Source organism: Prosopis cineraria, unplaced genomic scaffold (genome assembly GCF_029017545.1).
Source record: "Prosopis cineraria cultivar Desert tree isolate PC_DT_omini unplaced genomic scaffold, ASM2901754v1 PC4, whole genome shotgun sequence".
Taxonomy (NCBI): Eukaryota; Viridiplantae; Streptophyta; class Magnoliopsida; order Fabales; family Fabaceae; genus Prosopis; species Prosopis cineraria.
In genome coordinates, this window is record NW_026555335.1 from 23,887,359 (window position 1) to 23,908,151 (window position 20,793).

The 20,793-nt window shown below is 36.3% G+C and overlaps 1 protein-coding gene across 1 annotated transcript in view; it reads left to right on the forward strand.

Annotated features, from left to right (window-relative positions):
* LOC129308759 (nuclear pore complex protein NUP205-like) overlaps positions 1-20,793 on the forward strand; it is a gene marked incomplete at its 5' end in the record, with an annotated part of 76,227 nt that overhangs the window by 45,691 nt on the left and 9,743 nt on the right. Inside the window, 13 exon segments of the mRNA XM_054950105.1 lie at positions 549-604; positions 712-784; positions 883-1,073; positions 1,159-1,285; positions 1,370-1,447; positions 1,885-2,049; positions 14,580-14,744; positions 14,814-14,951; positions 15,481-15,624; positions 15,920-16,045; positions 16,148-16,243; positions 16,344-16,481; positions 16,588-16,688. Of these exon segments, the coding sequence (XP_054806080.1) occupies positions 549-604; positions 712-784; positions 883-1,073; positions 1,159-1,285; positions 1,370-1,447; positions 1,885-2,049; positions 14,580-14,744; positions 14,814-14,951; positions 15,481-15,624; positions 15,920-16,045; positions 16,148-16,243; positions 16,344-16,481; positions 16,588-16,688 (1,598 nt within the window).

Sequence of the window (20,793 nt, forward strand, 5' to 3'; positions counted from 1 at the left end):
GCGGTATAAATTTTATCAAATTATGCTGGGCTTGTTCTTCCTCAATGGTTCAAGTCCAAAGGGAATTCACATGTTGAGATGTGCGAAGGATATTAATAAAAGCAATCTTAACAATGGATTATTTAGGAGTGGACTGATGTGGGCATGTATCTGAAGCATTGTTTGGACTAGTACGGGGATGGTGTGGGTGAAGTATCCAAGCCACTTTTGTCATATAAAAGAAAAGTAATGTGTCAGTAGCATGGGTTTTGTTCGGTTGAGATCCCTACTTTTGCCACCCCTAACTTCTCAGCATTTACTTTCTTTCCCCCACAATATTTTTTTTCTTTTAATGTTTCTTCCTTTGCTTAACATTTGCATAAAGGTAATAGTGGAAATTATATCCTTCTAAGTCTTCACCCCTGGTAATGATGACATTGTAACTTCGAAAGGATAGTGAGAGGGTAACCATCCACTTCCTTAATGTTCCAACTTTTAACACTAATCTTTGTTGTATTGGCTATGTTATCTAACTTTCTGCTATCTGCTCCTGCTAACCAACTTTCCAGATATCTGCTTCTAGAAGATTGACAATGCTTGAGGATCGTTCTGAAGTTCTATTTCAGTGAGTCACTCATTTTCAATTAGCAAAATAAAAATAAATGCCACAATTTGTAGTTGTGGTTCTTCTCATTGTTGTTTTGCTCTCTGTAACTTGTATTTCATGGACAGGGTTCTTGATGCCTCTCTTACTGCATCTGCTTCTCCGGACTGTTCATTGAAGATGGCATTTATATTATCCCAGGTAAATATTTTTTTCTGTCTGCTAGTTTTCTAAATTTGTAGATGAGATATGCAATCTTCCTAATTTTTTCTTTATATTCATTTATAAAATTTTGTCAGGTTGCATTAACATGCATGGCTAAATTACAAGATGAGAGGTTTTTGTTCCCTGGAAGCCTGAATTCTGATAGCATCATGTGCCTTGATCTTATTGTGGCAAAGCAATTATCCAATGGCGCTTGTCTCACCATATTGTTTAAGCTTATCATGGCAATTCTTAGACCTGAATCATCGGAAGCTTTAAGGAGACGGTATGTTACTAGTTAAATCACAAGTGATGGTCACATTTTTACTTTCAGCTTAGTAAGAAAACTTACCTTTGCATGCTTTTTACAGTCAATACGCGTTCCTTCTGAGCTATTTTCAGTATTGTCAGAATGTGGTTGACCCAGATGTTCCGACCACAGTTCTGCAATTCTTGCTGCTCAATGAACAAGATAATGAATACCTTGACCTCCCAAAGGTGTAGTTTCTTGCGTTTGAACACGATTCCCCCCTGTTAATATAGTGATATACTGACTCCTCAGCATATGTTCCTTTTCCCCAGATTGACAAAGAACAGGCGGAACTAGCTCGTGCAAATTTTTCAACTTTAAGGAAAGAGGCTCAGTGCATCATGGATTTGGTGAGCATCTTAGTCTAATCTAAATATACTTGTGGCTATAGGAGTTAAAAAAGGGTCTCAACTTGAGTCAAAATGATTGAACTGGTTATAATGTTTTGGAGATATTTGATTTCTGCTTTGATCAAGAACTGTATGAGAATAGGGTGTATGTCTAGCCTTTTATCATATAGCATTCTGTAAATGTTTCTATTCTTTTATTATGCTAGTGTATGACTGTATGTTCAGTTCTTGATTATTTTTTTCCTGTGTATTTTACCATATTGTTTGCTGGATTTCTTCCATGTGCTGTTCATTTCAAATGTTTTGCCTTTTTTGTGTTAAATTTGTGGTGTTTCACATGGTTGATTCTGTATAACCGAATTTAATTGATGACTTAATTTGTTTATATAATCATAATATAAACTCTGCTGTTTACACCTTATAATTTGAAATTTTAGGTCATAAGAGACGCTACTCTTGGCAGTGAACCTGGGAAGACAGTAGCGGTCTATGTTTTGGATGCATTGATTTGCATAGATCAGGACAGATATTTCTTGAACCAGCTTCAGAGCAGGGGTTTTTTAAGGTCTTGCTTAACGAGCATAAGCAATTTCTCTAATCAGGTTTTTGATCAGTCCACCATAAACAGTTCATTCTTCTTTTTGCTATTTTGATTTGGTGGATGGAAATGGAAGGAATTTACTCACAGGAATATCAGTGAACTGTTTTTTTTTTTTTTCTTATGCAATATTTTTTATGTCTTTGTTATCATTATGAAAATTTTCTGCCCCTTGCTACATTTTTTTGTCAAGGCACGAGGGTCATTTTTCTTCCCAACCTCATTTGCTTTCATCTTTTCGAAACTTAACATTAGACACACTGGTGTTATTGGTCCTAGTTGTGATTGATTCATTGCATCTGGGTCTGATTTGTCTGCTATTTTATTTTTTTTGCCTATTTATGTGTTTTGATGTTACCAGATTCTTCATTATCTTGAAGTTATTTAAGTAATCTGGTGATTATAACCAATTTATTTCTATTCACTTCTCATGTTTAAAGTTGTTGAAGTTGGTAGATCTAAGGGCCCGTTTGGATTGTGTCTTGAGGGCCTTTAGTAATCTGATACATATTTATAATTCTGTATGATAGAGGAAATCGGAAAGAATAAGGAAGATTGAAGAGAAGAACAGAGAAGGTAGAAGAACTGAGAGAGGTTGAGAGAAATTAGGAGAAACAGGGAGATAGAAATGATCTGACATAGAGTTTACAATTGAATCATAGGATATATATTGGAGCAATACCAGACAGCTATAAGCCAACGAACTAACGGCAATATCCTCCAAACAGAACATAACTAACTATTGTCAGAATTATGATAACATAACAACCCCCCTCTCAAAAAGATCCTTGCTCTCATGGGTCATTAAACACCAACTGGGGGAACTTTTGCTGTAACTGATATAACAGGGTCCATGAGAGAGCTTCAGCTACTGAATTTTCGTTCCCCGTTTTATATTGAATGTCATAATTGAATCCAGCAAGCTTGGCAATGAACATCTGAAAAGATGTTTTTAATTTCTGACCCACCTGGTTTTTCAAGCTTTGCTAATTTGATTTCAACGCAAACTTCTGTCTTTCCAAGTACTGTGTTATAATTTTATAATTATGACATTAGTTATAGTTATATTTGTTAATTGTATATATCCAATTCAAATTGTTGTTAGTTAAGATATAGTTGTTGGGGAGTGGATGAGTATTGAAGCCTATAAATACAAAGTCATTTGACCTGTAATCTCTCTTTGGATCAATAAAATGTAATATTTAGGATTTCCGGTCTCTCTAACTGTCCCTTTTTCCCTATTCTTCTCTCTATTCCTTCCTTCTCTGTCTCTCTTCCCTCCTACCTACCCTCCTATCTCTGTCAGTATTACAAACTTGCAACAGTGGTATTAGAGCGGATGCTCCTCGGCCTCTCTCCTTCATCATCAATCACGGTACGTTATCAAAACTTGAAATCAAATCAAGCAAAGAAGACAAAGAATGGAAGATTGCTTGGTCAAGAATTAAGAAAACAATGGCAAGATTGACGCTTTAACAGAATTGGTAGATGGTCTCTCTTAGCAACTCCAATTATTGGTATAGGACTGAGAAGCTACAAGGGAAGACAACCATCGAAACGAGCAGATCCAGGATTGACATCACGACCATGAGGATCACAGACGAAAAGATGGGTATGAATGATGAGAGTATAGGAAACCTACCCAATTCACAAAAAATGGAACTCCCAAAGTTCACACAGGAAGATGTGCTTGGCTGGCTTTTGAAGTGAGTATTACTTTGAACTTGATGAAACTCCAGAAGCATCTAAGATCAAAATTTATAGCATGCATCTTGATCCTAAAGCTTTTCAGTGGCATTAGGCACACGAGAAGTTGTGGGATGGTGTGCGACTAAGATGGGAAGAGTATGTGGAAGGAATGAATGACCATTTTGGGCCTATACATGAGACCTCGATAAGCGAATTGGTTCGCTTGAAGCATCATGTGTTGTGGCTGGCACCCAAGAGAGGGGATGCAATGAGTTAAGAGATTTGACATGAGACTTACGTCTAATCCTGAAGATCACTCTTGAGATTTTTAATTATAATCACAACTCACAAGCTTAAGTGGGTGCTTGTAATATCAATACAAATCACAAGACTTGACTAGTCTTGATTCATTTAACCAACCTTGCTACAACCAGCAAGTTGTTACAAATCACTTGAAAAATCTCTTTTCAAGATTTTAACTTGTTTATAAAATAAAGATCTCTCAAAGATAAACTCTCTAAAAAGAGTAGATTGAGTACAAATGAAAGCTGGAGAACTCATGAAAGTTTTTTTCACAAAATTTATGAAGAACGATAAATAATGCAAGACTTCAATGCACAAATTGAAAGCTTTCAAATAATGAATAGTTCACTCAAAGATCATAATTGTTGTTCTAGAGTTGAATTGTATAACATATATAGTTTTGACAGTTGACAAACCGTTGGAACAGTAATGTAGCTGTTGGTGGCATTTCCTGCGTGCAACCATGAGATTCATGCGTGAAATGGAGCTAGGCAAGTGCCAGTTAAGCATATATGACAATCAAGCATAAACATTAGGGTGATTGACGTGTATTTTGTAAGATAAGAAGATGCAATCTATTATGTGTGACAAACCAGGCATGTTACCCTCAAGCTTTCACACGTGAATTGGCTGGAAAAATGCCAAAGCCAATCTGGATGACAAAACATGCGTGAGCCCAATTAACTATCATGCGTGAAATGGTTGGTTACAAAACTCAAATCATTCTGAAAGACAAATCTTGCTCTTCCTCTCGCATGTGAAATGGCTAGTTACAAAACCAAGCCATTTTGTTAGACATATCACGTGTGGAATTAATGTGTATTCAAACGTAGATTGCATAATTAAAAAGACTTGGATCAATAAATGACAAATTACACAAGTGTCCAATATGAAATAGGCTTGAAATGACTTAAGCACTCTTAGGCTAGAAAAATGTTCAAGAGACAATTGACAAAACGTGTGAAAACTTTCCCTTGCAGGTGTGAAATGACACTACACAAAATGCAATGAAACACAAGGTGACAATTCAAGCATGCGTACACAAGGGTATCTTGCGTGAATTGGAGCATAGAAACTTCATTAAGGCAAGACAAACAAAGGTGACAAATCTTGTGTGGACCACTACTGATTCAGGCGTGAAATGTTAGTCACTGTACTTAAAGTGACAAATCAAGTGTGGGACCATTCTGAATCATGCGTGAAACATTATGCATTGAAAAACTCAACTTCTACGATCTAATTTAAGCATAAATGACATTACTTCCAAGTTTAAATTGATTAAGACAAGTCCTAAGGTGTACAAATAAGACTTACAAGTTTAAGATGATGCATTAATTTTAAGATTGATAACATGTGATTAAGTTCTCATAGTTTTCACATTGAATTTAAGAGAAATAAATAACTTAAATTTATAAATCTTCTTCTTCTCTTGGTTCTTCATGCTTTTGAAGGTTTTGTCTCATCCATGAATCTTTATGCATCTGCACACATAATATACATCTATTCTCTTGGTTTTATAATAATCAAAACATATGATTTAATACCGTGGATTGTTGGTTGATTATAATGATGAGTTTGAATGTTTGATATAATTTCATGTAAGCTTTGATTATCTGAAGAATACCTTGTAGACATCTATTTTTCTGGGTTGCAAGATGACTTTGAAGGGGCCGTGCGTCTTTTCAAACCTTGCATCCTAAGGGAGGCTTGAAAACTCGCTAGGATGCAGGAGATAATGATAAAGAGGCAAAATGAGAAGAAAACACAAAATAAAGATGGTGGATACATGGTACCCATAGCTTCAGCCACACAGTCTTTTCATCAAACACGTGGACCCCTTACAAAATGCCTTGACAAGTAGTGGGTCCTATTATGTAATAAATAAATAAATATTAGTTAAAGGCTTAATAGGTTGTTAGGATAGTTACTTAAGGGTGTCAGGTATGGGCTATAAAAGGGCACCAAAAAGACCGCTGTAATCAGTTCTAGAAATAATAGACTTGAGTTCCCTGTTTCTATCTTCCTCTCTAGTCTCCTTCTCTCTTGTTTCCTCTCTTTCCTTCCCTTTTGTCTAATTATTATGCATCAGTCCCAAGTGAAAGAAAAGACAGCATCTTTATCATAAAAAAATGCTTCTTTTACTCAAAAAGCAAGCAGGGATTCCACTAAAATCCTTTTGGCAAAAGAGGCTGAACATAGAAGCAAAAATTTGTGCTTCTATTATCATGAAAAATTCTCCTGAGATCATAAATGTCCACAAAGGCAGGAATTGCAACTCCATTTTGTTGACGTTCAAGCTATTCCAGAAGAGGATAATGGGATTGAAGAGGCCAATGAGACTGAGGAAGGAGATGATAAGCCATTTATCTCTCCATGCTATTGATGGGGTAGATGGTGCTTCTTCTATGAGACTCACAGGCCACTGTGACAAGAAAAAAATTCAGATTCTTATTGATAATGGTAGCACCCATGATTTCTTGGACTATGATGTGGCCAAGAAGCTCGGATGGTGACCTAATGGGGTCAAATGAATCTTGGGCAGAAGTTGTTGGAGGAAGAAAGCTCAAGGTTCTTGGCATTTGGAAGGGCTTCAAATGGAGAATGCAGGGCTTAGAATTTACTTTTTATTTTAGAATTGTTGAACTATAACAACAACAACAACAACAAGCCTTTATCCTACTAGGTGGGGTCGGCTACATGGATTGCAAGACGTCATTGTGCTCTATCATTTATCAAGCTTTTAGGAATATTATTAAGAGATCACGTTCAACAACTTCCAAGAGTGTTCTCTTAGGCCTTCCTCTACCTCTCTTAATCGGACTCAAAGTTATATGTTCCACTCTTCTCACTGGTGCCTCCCTTGGTCTTCTTTGTACATGCCCAAACCATCTCAACCGATTTTCTACCATTTTTTCCTCAATAGGTGCCACCCTCACTTTTGCGCGTATGTGCTCATTTCGAATTTTATCTTTACGTGTATGTCCGCACATCTATCGTAACATTCTCATCTCTGCTACTCCAACTTTATGCTGTTGCTGTCCCGTTAGAGCCTAGCATTTGCTACAATATAACATTGCCGGTCTGATAGCAGTGCGATAAAACTTTCCTTTAAGTTTATTAGGCACCTTACGGTCACAAATAACTCCTTTAGCTTTTCTCCAATTAAACCACCCAGCTTGAATTCTATGTGAAATATCTCCACTGATTTCGCCATCATTTTGAATAATGGCTCCCAAATATCTAAACTTTTCCACTTGAGGTATAATTTGATCTCCCAATTTCACTTCCAAATTATTTTTGAATAGTTCTTTACCAAATTTACAATATAAATATTCCGTCTTACTTCTACTCAGACGAAAACCTTTCGACTCCAATGTCCTCCTCTATAACTCAAGTTTGCAATTAACCTTTTCTCTTGTATCTGCTATAAGAACTATATCATCCGCGAAGAGCATACATTTCGGGATTTCCTCTTGAATATGTTCCGTCAAAACATTTAAAATCAAGTTGAACAAATAAGGACTCAGAGATGATCCCTGATGTAGTCCAATCTTTATAGGAAAATCCTTTGTTTGACCACTAGGCGTTCTTATACTAGTTTTTACCCCCTCATACATATCTTGTATGGCTTTAATATAAGCAATCCGTACTCCCTTTTTTTCCAACGCTTTCCAAAGCATTTCTCTTGGTATACGGTCATAAGCTTTTTCTAAATCAATAAAAACCATGTGTAGATCTTTATCTTTACAACGATACTTTTCCATTAATCCCCTTAGTAGATAAATCGCCTCTGTAGTTGATCTACCTGGCATAAAACCAAATTGATTCTCAGAAATACTTGTCTCCAATCTCAACCTGTGCTCAATTACTTTCTCCCATAATTTCATTGTGTGGCTCATGAGTTTAATCCCTCTATAGTTAGTACAATTCTGAATATCTCCTTTATTTTTATAAATAGGAATTAATGTACTTCTCCTCCACTCATCAGGCATTTTCTTGGACCATAAAATCACATTAAATAACTTAGTTAACCATCTCACCCCTTCTTCACCTAAACATTTCCACGTTCGATAGATATACAATCAGGTCCGTTGGCTCTACCATTTGCCATTTTCTTAAGAGCTTCCTTTACCTCCTTATCACGTATTATTCGATAGAATGACAAATTTTGTTCTCCTTCACCAGTTACTAAATCCTTCAAGTTACTAGATGAATCCTCTCCATCATTGAAAAGTTTAGAAAAATAAGTCTCCCATCTATTTTTAATTTCATCATCTGTAACTAAAATTTTCCCTCTTCATCCTTAATACACCTTACCTGTTCTAGATCTCTTGATTTTCTTTCCCTACTTTTGGCAATCTTATAAATATTTTGCTCTCCTTCCTTCGTCTCAAGGTTCTTATAAAATTCTTCAAAAGCTTTAGAACGAGCTTCACCCACAGCTCTCTTAGTTTCCTTTTTAGCCATACGATACTTCTCCCAATTTTCCTCATTGTTACACAAATGTATGGCTTTAAAACAGTTCTTCTTATACTTGATTTTGTCCTGTACACTATTATTCCACCATCAAGACTCCTTATCTCTCGGACCAGAACCTTTCGATTCTCCCAAAACTACTTTTGCAACCTCCCGTATCTTTTTAGCCATATCCTCCCATATGATGTTAGCACTTCCCTGAGAATCTCAAATTCCTTTATCCAAAAAGATTTCGCTTGAAAATATCTTGCTTCTCACCTTTTAATTACCACCACTTAATCCTTGGTGTTACTACTTGTCGACGTTTTTGGGTTTTACTCATAATACACACATCAAGGACTAGGACCCTATGTTGTGTCGTTACAGCATCTCCGAGGATCACCTTACAATTTTTACAAAGTTTTCTATCTGTGTTCCTAACCAAAAGAAAATCAATCTGTGACCTTAGGCTCCACTTTTGTAAGTGATGAGATGCTCATCTCTCTTCTTGAAATAAGTGTTGGCAATCTTAAAATCATACGCCAATGAGAAATCAAGAAGAGTTTGTCCTTCATTGTTTAGCTCTCCAAAACCAAAACCACCATGCACCCTTGCATACCGACCAGCTTCTCTCCCGACATGCCCATTAAAGTCTCCTCCAATAAAAATCTTTTCACTCTGTGGTATGTGTCGAATCAACCCCTTCAGATCCTCCCAAAATAATTCCTTAAGACTGGTTTCTGTCCCGACTTGCGGCGCATAAGCGCTAACAATATTAACAGTCTCACGTCCAATTATCATTTTTAAAGAAATAATTCTTTCTCCAATTCTGCTAACTTCTACAACGTTCTTCTTCCACTCCTTATCTATAATGATGCCTACTCCATTGCGTGCACTTACTTTTCCTGTATACCAAAGTTTGAAACCTTGAATATCCTTAGCTTCTTCTCCATGCCATTTTGTTTCTTGCAAGCAAAGGATATTTATTTTCCTTTGAATCATAACCCCTACAACTTCTACAGATTTACAATTTAATGTCCCAACATTCCAAGTACCAAATCTAATTTTGCTCTTATGGACTAACTTCTTTAGTCGCGCGCGTCCAGAATGACGCGGTAGCCCTTGCTCATTTAACACTACATCCGGGCGCCGATGCAGCGGCTCTAACTCACTTATCACTGTACTCGAACCATGCAGCGCGTTACTTGCGGGCAACGACCTAGCATTAACATTATAACGTCTATTGTCCATGTTCATGATAGATTCAACAAATTTTTACATTGGCTGTTGATGGTCTAACACAACCCTCCTCCTTTACCCGGGCTTGGGACCAGCTATAAACATAGGCGGAGTTAGAATTGTTGAACTACATACTTATGATTTAGTACTAGGGCTTAAACAGCTCAAAAGTATAAAAAATGCTTTTTGGGATTATGAATCAGTATGTTTTCTTTGGCTTGAAGGAAAAATGTGCAAACTTCAAGCTACCCCTCCTGATGCCCTATGAGTGGTGAATCTAAATAATAAGTGATTGTGACCCAATCTTTGTGAGTTGTTTTTGGAAGGAATTTCTGCAGATTTTTGGAGTCAAACAACAGCTTTTTACAGCCTATTGCTCTCAAATAGATGGACAATCAAAAGTTTTAAATAGATGTTTGGAGACTTATTTAAGGTGTATGTGTTGGGAGCAACCAAAGGATTGGAGCAAGTGGATTTCATAGGCTGAATGGTGGTACAACACCACATTTCATACAGCTAATAAAGCAACTCCGCATGAACTATTGTGTGGTCAAAAAGCCTGTATTTACTGCCCTTATTTGCCTCAGTTCTGTTTTAGATGTTTTAGATAGGTTGTTTTCAACTAGATAAGTTGTGATGGCTGTTTTAAAGCATCATTTCAATTGAGCGGCCAACTTGATGAAGCAGAAAGCTGATTCACATAGGACAGATCGTGAGTTTGCTGTTGGTCAGTGGGTTTTTCTTTAGTTGCAGCCTTGTAGACAAATTTCTGCAGCTGCTAGAAGTACTCAAAAATTGGCTCCTAGGTATTTTGGTCCCTACAAGGTCATTGAGCGAATTGGCACAGTGGCCTACAAGTTAGAATTGCCACCTGAATCTAGAATACATCCAACCTTCCATATGTCCCTACTTAAGCTGTGTCCTGATTTTAAAGTAAAGCAGCAGCATCTACCCCTTGATTGGCCTGAGGTACCACCAGCTTTAGAACCTAAACGTGTTCTATAGAAGAGAGTTGGTCGAAAAAGAGGAAGGATCATTAGTGAAATGTTGATCAAGTTGAAGCAGTTGCTGGATGAAGAAGCATCTTGGATGGCTTTACATCAATTCCAGCAAAAATTTCCTCAATTTGCCATCGCATATCCTTGAGGGCGAGGATCTTTTTGAGGGGGGCTATTGTTATAGTTTTATAATTATGACATATTAGTTATAGTTTTATTTGTTAATTGTATATGTTTAATTCAAATAGCAGTTAGTTAGGATATAGCAGTTGGGGATTGGATAAGTATTGGAGCCTATAAATATTAAGTCATATGACTTGTAATCTATCTTTGGATCAATAAAACGTACTATTCAGGATTTCCAGTCTCTCTAATTATCCCTCTTTCCCTGTTCTTCTCTCTACTCCTTTCTCTGTCTCTCTTCCCTCCTACCTACCCTCCTATCCTATTCTATCCCTGTCACTATTACAAACTTGCAACATATTGGTGCCAATGAGGCACAGCCAGCACCATCACCATCAATTCTTTCTGTAAATGGGAGCTTTTGATGCCTTTCGGCCAACCTTTTGCTAAAATAAGCAATTTGCTGACCCTCTTCCATTAGAACAGCTCCCAAACGTACTCCACGCGCATTAGCCTTTATCACCAAATTCCTTTGAATTGTCTGGTAAGTAAGTGTGAGGACTGGTGTTGAAATTAAGACTTTCTTCAGTTTACTTAAAGATTCAGAAGCTGCAGTGGACTATTCAAAGCCATCTTTCTTGAGAAGGGTTAATGGCTTGGTTTAGGTCCCATACCTTTTGATAAAGTGCCTATAATATTAAGCCAAGCCCAAAAATGCCTTTAATTGTTTGATAGTTCTTGGTTCTGGCCAATCAGCAACTGCTTGAATTTTCTTGGGGTTGGTTCTGACTTCTCCTTCCCCAATGGGGTGCCTGAACACTGAACTTCAGTGGCAGTGAAGGAGCACTTGCTCTTTCTAACAAAATACTGATTTTTCCTCAAGATTGAGAACACTTGCTTCAACTGCTGCACATGTTCGGCAACATTAGCTTTATAAATCAGAATACATTAAATAAAACTAAAACAAAACCTTCTCAAACAAGTTCTAAAAATGCTGTTCATATCTCCTTGAAATGTTGTAGGTGTGTTGGTTAAGCCAAAAGGCATAACCAACCACTTATAGTGTCCACTATGGGTCTTAAAAACAGCCTCATGAACATCATCAGACACCATTCTAATTTAATGTGGTACCCAGCCCTCAAGTCTAACTTCGTGAACCATCTAGCACCACTTAATTCATCAAACAAATCTTCCACTAATTGAACAGGGTACTGATTTCTGTTCAACTCCCTACAGTCAATGCACATCCTCCAAGTGTCATCTTTCTTTTTCACCAAAACTATAGGAGCTGAAAAGGGGGAAGAACTTTCTTGTATCACCCCTGTTTGTAGCAAACCACCCACCAATTTCTCCATAACATCCTTCTGTGCTGCTGGGTACCTATAGGGCTTTAAATTAATTGGGTTGGTACCCTCTTGCATGGTAATGGGTTGGTTATGACCTTCTGTAAAGGGTGGCAACCCTTACCGTACTTCAAAAAGGTCTGCAAAATCATCCAAAGTGCTAGAAATCTCTGCTAGAATAATTTCTGGTGCCTGAACCGAGAAGCATTGTAGCTTTTCTTGTTGATTTGTGATGAGTCATAGCAAGTAAACTTGCTCCTCTTGTGAATCATGAATTTCCAGATGCTTGGATTGGACCATTACCAATTGATTTGGGGGTATTAGCTTGAAGATTACACGAATTACCCACATACCAAAAGAACATGGTGAAGGTTTTGTAATTCCAAAAAGCCTTTTTCATGCTTGTCAACCAATTCAGCCCCCCAACCATATCATGGCCATGCAATTCGAGAATTGTAAAGTCAAAATTAAATTCTAAACCTTGCATACGCCATTTGAAATTCTTCCAAACTCCATGAACCATTAATTTTTTGCCTCCAGCAGCTTCAACCCTTGAATCACACGTGCTATTGGGCTGCCATCCCAATTTTCTTGCAAGTTCCAGATCCTGAAAATCATGAGTACTCCTATTGTCAATCAAAATTTGCATTTGTTTCTTGCCACAATGACTAACTACTCTCATTGATGGAGTACCTTCAACTCCTCCTGTAACATGTAGTGAGATCAAGGGTTCAATATTGTCATCTCTTTCAGATTCTTCAATTGAGATTTCTTCCTCTCCAATTTCTTGAACCTCAATGAAATGGAGTTAGAAAATTTTTCATGGCAATAGAAGCACAAATTCTATTGCAATTCTCGTCCATTTCTTCTTGTTTTAGGGTTTGAGTTTTCACCTTATACCATGGAACATGAAGAAAAGGCCAAGGAATGCCTGGCTCTAGGTACTACTGATACAAATTTATAATTCTATATGATAGAGGAAATAGGAATGAATAGGGAAGATTGAAGAGAAGAACAGAGGAGGTAAAAGAGGTTGTGAGAAAGTAGGAGAAACGAAGAGAGAGAAGTACTGAATAGTGCGCAAGCTATTATTGATCTAACATAGTGTTTACAATTGAATCATAGGATATATGTAGGAGTAATACTCAGCAGCTATAAGCCAACTAACTAATGGCTATATCCTCCAAACAGAAAATAACTAACTATTGTTAGAATTGTGATAACATAACAGAATCATGATTCATTCGTTTCCCACACTTGGATTGTTTGGTTGGCAATTTTTAGTCAAATTCCTTTTTCTCATGGGAAGAGCCAATCCTGTAAAAGTAATATCCTGCCTCTTCTTTTCCTCCCACATGACATTGACCTTATCTCCACCTCCACCCTTTGTTGACCTCATTTGCTCCTCTAATCTTCATCAACATTTGTGGTGCTTCAGTGACCTCCACTATAGATTTGTACCAAAGATCATCATCACAAGATTTTATCATTCTCTGCAGCTTCTTAGGTTCACACCATTGCCTAATTCTTCCCCTTCACAAGCCAGATTTGTTGAGGCATCAAAGATATGGAATGAGCTTCACTTCTCCATGTCTTCGCTTCATTGTTTTGGTTTTGTGCTGGGGCATTGGAAGTTTCCCTTCTTCCCTTAATTTCTCAGTTTTCCTAGTCTGGATGATTGGAAATTTTTGATCTAGGTTTAGTTTGATTTTATTCTGGCTCTATGTGATCTTGTTGATTTTTCTTTTCACTTTTTTTGATATCTGGAATACTGGAAGAGAAGGTTGAAGGAGGGGCAAGGAACTAGGGGTATTTTGGTCTTTTCAATTTTATATCCATTTAATCTTGTATAAAAGATAAATTTATTTATAGCATTCTTGGTATCATGCCAAAGAGATTAAAGGTGATCATCATTCCATTCGATTCTCACCTATGAAATAAACAGGCCATAAGCTACTTATATTCCAAATCTATGATCTATCCAATTGAAATTCCACACATTCGCAACTGTACTATGATCTGATAGAATACTGTATTTCCTGATTTACACGTGTAGTTCGATGAACTCGTAATGAGGTGTTTGATAAGCATGGGAGTAAATCATTATGTATTACCCCTTAATAGCATGGGGCCCTTTGTTCCTCAAATGCTTGGTTGATGGAAGGGGACCTAACAGTACATTGTATGCGCACAACTAGACTAATTCCTGTTTTGGTTTATGTGAGATTATTCTTTCTCCCTCAAGGTTTGAATTGTGAAATTCATGATGACTTGACAAATCATGGATGCATGAAAAGCAAGTGTCTTAAGTATTCTTGATGTTCGTGTTCTTGTAACTTTCCCTTTTTATTGATGTTATTCTATCAAATTGTTTCTTGTTCAAGGATGGTGGGCATTCGATAGACTCATTGCAACGAGCTTGTACTTTTGAGGCTGAGCTTGCCCTACTATTAAGGATCAGCTACAACTATGGTAAATCTGGGGCCCAGGTATTATTTTCCATGGGCATTTTGGATCATCTTGCCTTTGGCAGGGCAATCACCTTACAGGTATTTACTTGTTAGTATCACTTCTTTTCATTTCTCAGCTAACTTTTACTGACGTTGAAGTATCTACAGGGAGGGTTTAGACGGGTTGAGACAAGACTTCAAAGAGATATGCCTGTGGATATTGACAGGAAACAAATGATTGTCACTCTAGTTTTGAGATTAGTCTTTTCATTAACTTCGTTGGTGGATGCGTCAAACTTTTTGGAGGTTGGCCATCATAATCATTTCCCAGTTTTTCAATTGGCTGAGTTTTGGCCACTTCCATGAAGTGAATCATCATTCCTTGTCAGGATTATGGTCGTTCTCTTAATTACTCTTCACTTCTACATTTAGTTGCGTGTTTAGGACAGTGATGACCATGAGTTTTTATGTTATTGGCTCTACAGCTATTGTTCGTTTCTGGCTACAGAAGCAGGAATAATTCAATCTTTGTAAATGGATTAATACTTTTCCTTAACAAATAGTTAATGTTTTGAATCTCTTTGGCCTGGCTCTGATATCCTTTTTGGCTCATTTGTGATAAGGTTATTCAAGTCTTATATAAATGTTGGTTACATTGATTAAGTTGATTCACAATCTCAAATTGATTCCAAGTGCTGGTGGGGGATTTTGAAATTAAAGCATGGATAGTTTTTTTTTATTTTTTATTTTTTACCGCCATTCCATGAGAGAAAAAATGATAATTACTGGTGCATTGATGAAAAAAATGGTCTTGTGTCTATTTTCTCTGATGTAGGTGAAGAATAAGTTTGTCCGTGAAGTTATTGATTTTGTCAAAGGGCATCAATCACTCTTTGATCAACTTCTCCGTGTAGATATTGCTGAAGTAGATGAATTAAAACTGGAGCAGATCAATCTTCTTGTCGGAATACTTAGCAAGGTACATGTTCATTCAATTTGTTGAATTTTTAGAACAGTTTCAGGTGGATATAATTTGGTTTGCTTCCATGCCACAAGTATTGAATGCTATTTTATTTTGTGAAAAACTATATCTTCTATTGTTTAGATTGTAAATGATTTTTGTCATCATAATGGTGAAGTACATTGAATTTGATTGCCTCGCTATTTTCACCTATTAAGTTGTCATCTCCCCTGCGCATTAAACTGGAATTTGTTTTGGCTTTCATATTGATTGTGTGCTAATCACAACCCGAACCCTACTTTAATTTTTGTAGGTTTGGCCATATGAAGAGAGTAATGGTTATGGTTTTGTTCAAGGTCTTTTTAGTTTGATGCACACAGTTTTCTCTCATGAGGAGGTGTCTACTTTTGCTCGATCAGCAGTAGTATTATCACCTGAGGTGTATTTGCAGTTTAGTTCTTAATTAAAATTAGTTATTGGATGATTTTGGCAAATTTGATTTCTAATCTTTGATTGATCGCATTGCTTGATGAATAATCAGAAACAGAGGAATTCAGAGCTACAAAAGTTTCGCTTATGCTTCAGCCTTAGCTCTTATTTATATTTTCTGGTCACAAAGAAATCCTTGAGATTGCAGGTAAAGCATATATGAATTAAATGGGAAGCAGTTTTTTAGGCCCAATTGGTTTCTTTTTATGCAGATTGCTTAATTTATTTTGTGATGTCCTTTGCCACAGTCTTTGGAGTCCCCCTCCAGTTACCCCACTTATGTTGAAATGCATCAACCCTCGTTGAGTGAACTCAATTCTCTGCTTACTTCTGTTACAACTAGTCTAGAAAGAGCTGCTGAAGAGAAATCCTTGCTACTGAATAAGGTGCAATTTGAGAGAAATCTGCTTTTGTTATTTCTTGCAGTCCTGTTCTACCATTTGTGTCATTTTATGTTGATGTGCAACCAACATCATGCATACGGTTTTCCAGATTCGAGACATAAATGAATTATCAAGACAGGAGGTTGATGAAATCATCAATATGTGTGTTCGGCAGGACTGTATTTCATCTTCGGACAATATTCAAAAAAGGTAACTCAGAAGTGCTATACTATTTTAGAAATGTGGAATCTAAAGTTAAATAAAATTGAAAAATGTTGGCTAGAGACTAGGGTTAGGAATACCCGTATGGCTAGCCTGTTTATCCTGCATTATTGTATGCATTGGGCTTTGTAAACCAACTCCTGAATGGAAAAAAGGGATTTTGGGCCCAAGTCTTAAAGCCCATGTGTGTATTAAATGGGCTGGCCATAAGCCCATTTACATTTTCTTAACATTTATTAAAAGTAAAAAAAGAATTATCATAGTATTTTGACAATGTAAAGGAAGTTGGAGTAAGCAGTGCGAATAAGGTAAATTGTTTTTTAAATAAAAATAAGCATGAAATAATATAAAGAAAATGCAGCTATAAGTCCCTATTCTTTTAGCATATTTGTTATTAGTCATTGTACTTTTTTTTGTTGTTGCTCTTAAGTCCTCTACATTCATTTGTTTGCCACATTAGTCCTTATCATCATTGACAAATTTAAATTTGCTTATGTATATATAACTGCTAATTTTGTTACTGAGTTGGTAAAATTATGATTAGTTGGACATTATATAAGCAAAATAGCCGCCTGTCTTTCTACTTGTCTACCTTAGTTGTTGTGTCTTCTTTCTTCTGGAGCTTCATCCACTGTGCGTTCAAAGATTATAATTTAATGTCCTGCTTGTTTTTTCTTTCTACTCTTTTTTACACAACTCACCATAATTTTAACAAGTCAACATTATAAGTAACATAGTTTATGTATATGTTAGCCACTGTTAAACCCTTATAGTCATATTTAAAAAAAGAGTATTGGGGCTGATAGAGCCTGCTCTATCAATCAACACTTCGCAGAATTTAAATTCAATAATTAATTGAATAAAGGGAAATTGTGAGGTTTTGCTATTGATAATCTTTGTAACTGAATTAGTGTTACAAAAGGGGAAATCACTGATTCTAGCCAAAACCCTATTCCCTGATACTAAAACCAGTTACAAAGAAAAGAAACAGAATTCAGCAACACAAATAAGGTCCTTCGCTGGTGTTTGAGAGACCAGCACTCTCCCTCACTACTATCGGACTTCAAAACATGGTTTGAGTGCCACAACAAACATTAACAAAATATTAGTAAGCAAAAAGGTGACTCTGTAATCTAAGCTGAAGCTACAACCACCCTACACAAATCACAATGTATTCCATAAAATCTGGACCCTTAGGATAAGAGTATTGGTCAGCTGCTTGTTTTCATTGCTGCCTCCTGTTTTGCTTTTAACCTCTGCTTATAGGTTCGGGCAAATCCTACGGTCACATCAGAAACCAATACTAAAACATGCTAAAAGTGTAGGGACCAACAATTGTATTTTCTCAATATTATGTATATGTATTGTGTGTGTATTTAAAGTGTCTTTTCATTATAAAATATATAAATATTATATGAATAAAGTAATTAGCATAAAATGTGTTTTTGTTGACAGGAACTTTTTGTGAGATGAAAGAGGGCTATAGTGCAAAAATAAAGTGAATTTTATAAGAAATAAAAAGGGCTATAGTGTATTTTTGGTTCAAAAGTGTTCTTGAAAGAGCTATAGGCACTCCAAAAACTTTTGGAGCAATGTAGAGCACAATCTTTCGAAATTAGTGAAATATTATGTTTTTTAACGATAAATGTTAAGTCAACAATTTGTGCAGGTAAGGAAACTTTTTTTGACCAAATGATGATGTAATGTCAGCCGTTGGAAAAGGGCAAAATTGCATTGGTCTTAAAAGATTATGTTTCATTGTTCCACATTTTTCTTTAGGGTGTTTATAGGTTCTTTGACAATGCTTTCAAAGCAAAAATGCACTTTAATCCAAATTATAATTTAAGGAAAAAAAATTATATGTAAGCCATCCCAAAATCCTATTGATGTGAAACAAGAAAGAGGAGAGGGGAAGAGAGAGAAGAGAGAAGGGAGGAGGAAGAGAAAACTGTATAACTCTTAGGATTGATTGTTGTTAAGGTCATGAATGGTCATGCAAGAGTAAGAGTAAATTAAAGTGCAAGTCTAGGGTGGTTCTATGTCAAAGGATAAAGGTTCCCAAGTTGTCCTTATCAAAAAGGTAAAGACCCTATTTAACAAGTCCAATCCTAAAGGAACTTAAAAACTCCTCAAGAATCACACTTATTAAATAAGTAACAACTTGAGTGAATTCTTTACTGTGATTTCAGAGAGTTTATAAACCTTTCAAGAAAACCATAACAAACTCCAACTAACTTAGGGTAAAAGTTGGCCCAAATGCAAGGCCAAATGTGTGATCCTAGAATGCGGAGTAGGCGTAAATCAATAAAGAATAATAAAATTATAAATTAAATAAATGAAGAAAAAATTGAAAAAAAAATAAAATGTGCAAATATGTAACTTTTTTTCCTTTTTTTTTGGCTCTTTTTTATTTTTTATTTTTTTAGCTAAATAAAATTGAGACTATAAAATAGACAATGAAAATGCTCAAAATAAATAAAATATTCGGATTAAACCTCAAACAAATGCTAGAAGTCACAATAGATGAATAAAGGGTCAATTGGGCCTTACTAGCGTGACTTAAGGAAGCCGATAAATAATAATATTTAACCCAATGGCCTTGCGAGATGATTTGCAACTTTGGGAAGATTTGGGTTATTTTATGGATCTCAACTAGAAAAGCAACACAAGGAAGGGAGGTGCAACTCAGCTCTAATACCAAATGCCAAAACTGAGAGGGGAAGGGAGTTGGAACTCAGCTCTAATACCAAATGCCAAAACTGAGGAGAGGGGAAGGGAGGTGGAACTCAGCTCTAATACCAAATTTCTAGGTGAAACAGAAAAGAGGAAAGAGGAAGAGAGAGAAGAAAGAAGGGAGGAGGGAGAGAAAACTACATAATTCTTATTCAAATGCTAAAACTGAATACTATATATAGAGCCCTAGAAATAATAAAATAATACAACAACAACAACAACAAGCCTTTATCCCACTAGGTGGGGTCGGCTACATGGATTGCAAGATGCCATTGTGCTCTATCATTTATCAAGCTTTTAGGAATATTATTGCTCTATCATTTATCAAGCTTTTAGGAATATTATTAATTAACAGATCGCGTTCAATAACTTCCAAAAGTGTTCTCTTAGGCCTTCCTCTACCTCTCTTAATCGAACTCAAAGTTATATGTTCTACTCTTCTCACTGGTGCCTCCCTTGGTCTTCTTTGTACATCCCCAAACCATCTCAATCGATTTTCTACCATTTTTTCCTTAATAGGTGCCACCCTTACTTTTTCGCGTACATGCTCATTTCGAATTTTATCTTTACGTATATGTCCGCACATCTATTGTAACATTCTCATCTCTGCTACTCCAACTTTATGCTCTTGCTGTTCCGTTAGAGCCCAGCATTCACGACTATATAACATTGCCGGTCTGATAGCAGTGCGATAAAACTTTCCTTTAAGTGTATTAGGCACCTTACGGTCGCAAATAACTCCTTTAGCTTTTCTCCAATTAAACGACCCAGCTTGAATTCTATGTGAAATATCTCCACTGATTTTGCCATCATTTTGAATAATGGCTCTCAAATATCTAAATTTTTCCACTTGAGGTATAATTTGATCTCCCAATTTCATTTTCAAATTATTGTCGAATAATCCTTTATCAAATTTACAATATAAATATTCCGTCTTACTTCTACTCAGATGAAAACCTTTCGACTCCAATGTCCTCCTTCATAACTCAAGTTTGCAATTAACCTCTTCTCTTGTATCTGCTATAAGAACTATATCATCCGCGAAGAGCATACATTTCAGAATTTTCCTTTGAATATGTTCCGTCAAAACATTTAAGATCAAGTTGAACAAATAAGGACTCAGAGATGATCCCTGATGTAGTCCAATCTTTATAGAAAAATCCTTTGTTTGACCACTAGACATTCTTATACTAGTTTTTACCCCCTCATACATATCTTATATGACTTTAATATAAGCAATCCGTACTCCCTTTTTTTCTAACGCTTTCCAAAGCACTTCTCTTGGTATACGGTCATAAGCTTTTTCCAAATCAATAAAAACTATGTGTAGATCTTTATCTTTACAACGATACTTTTCCAT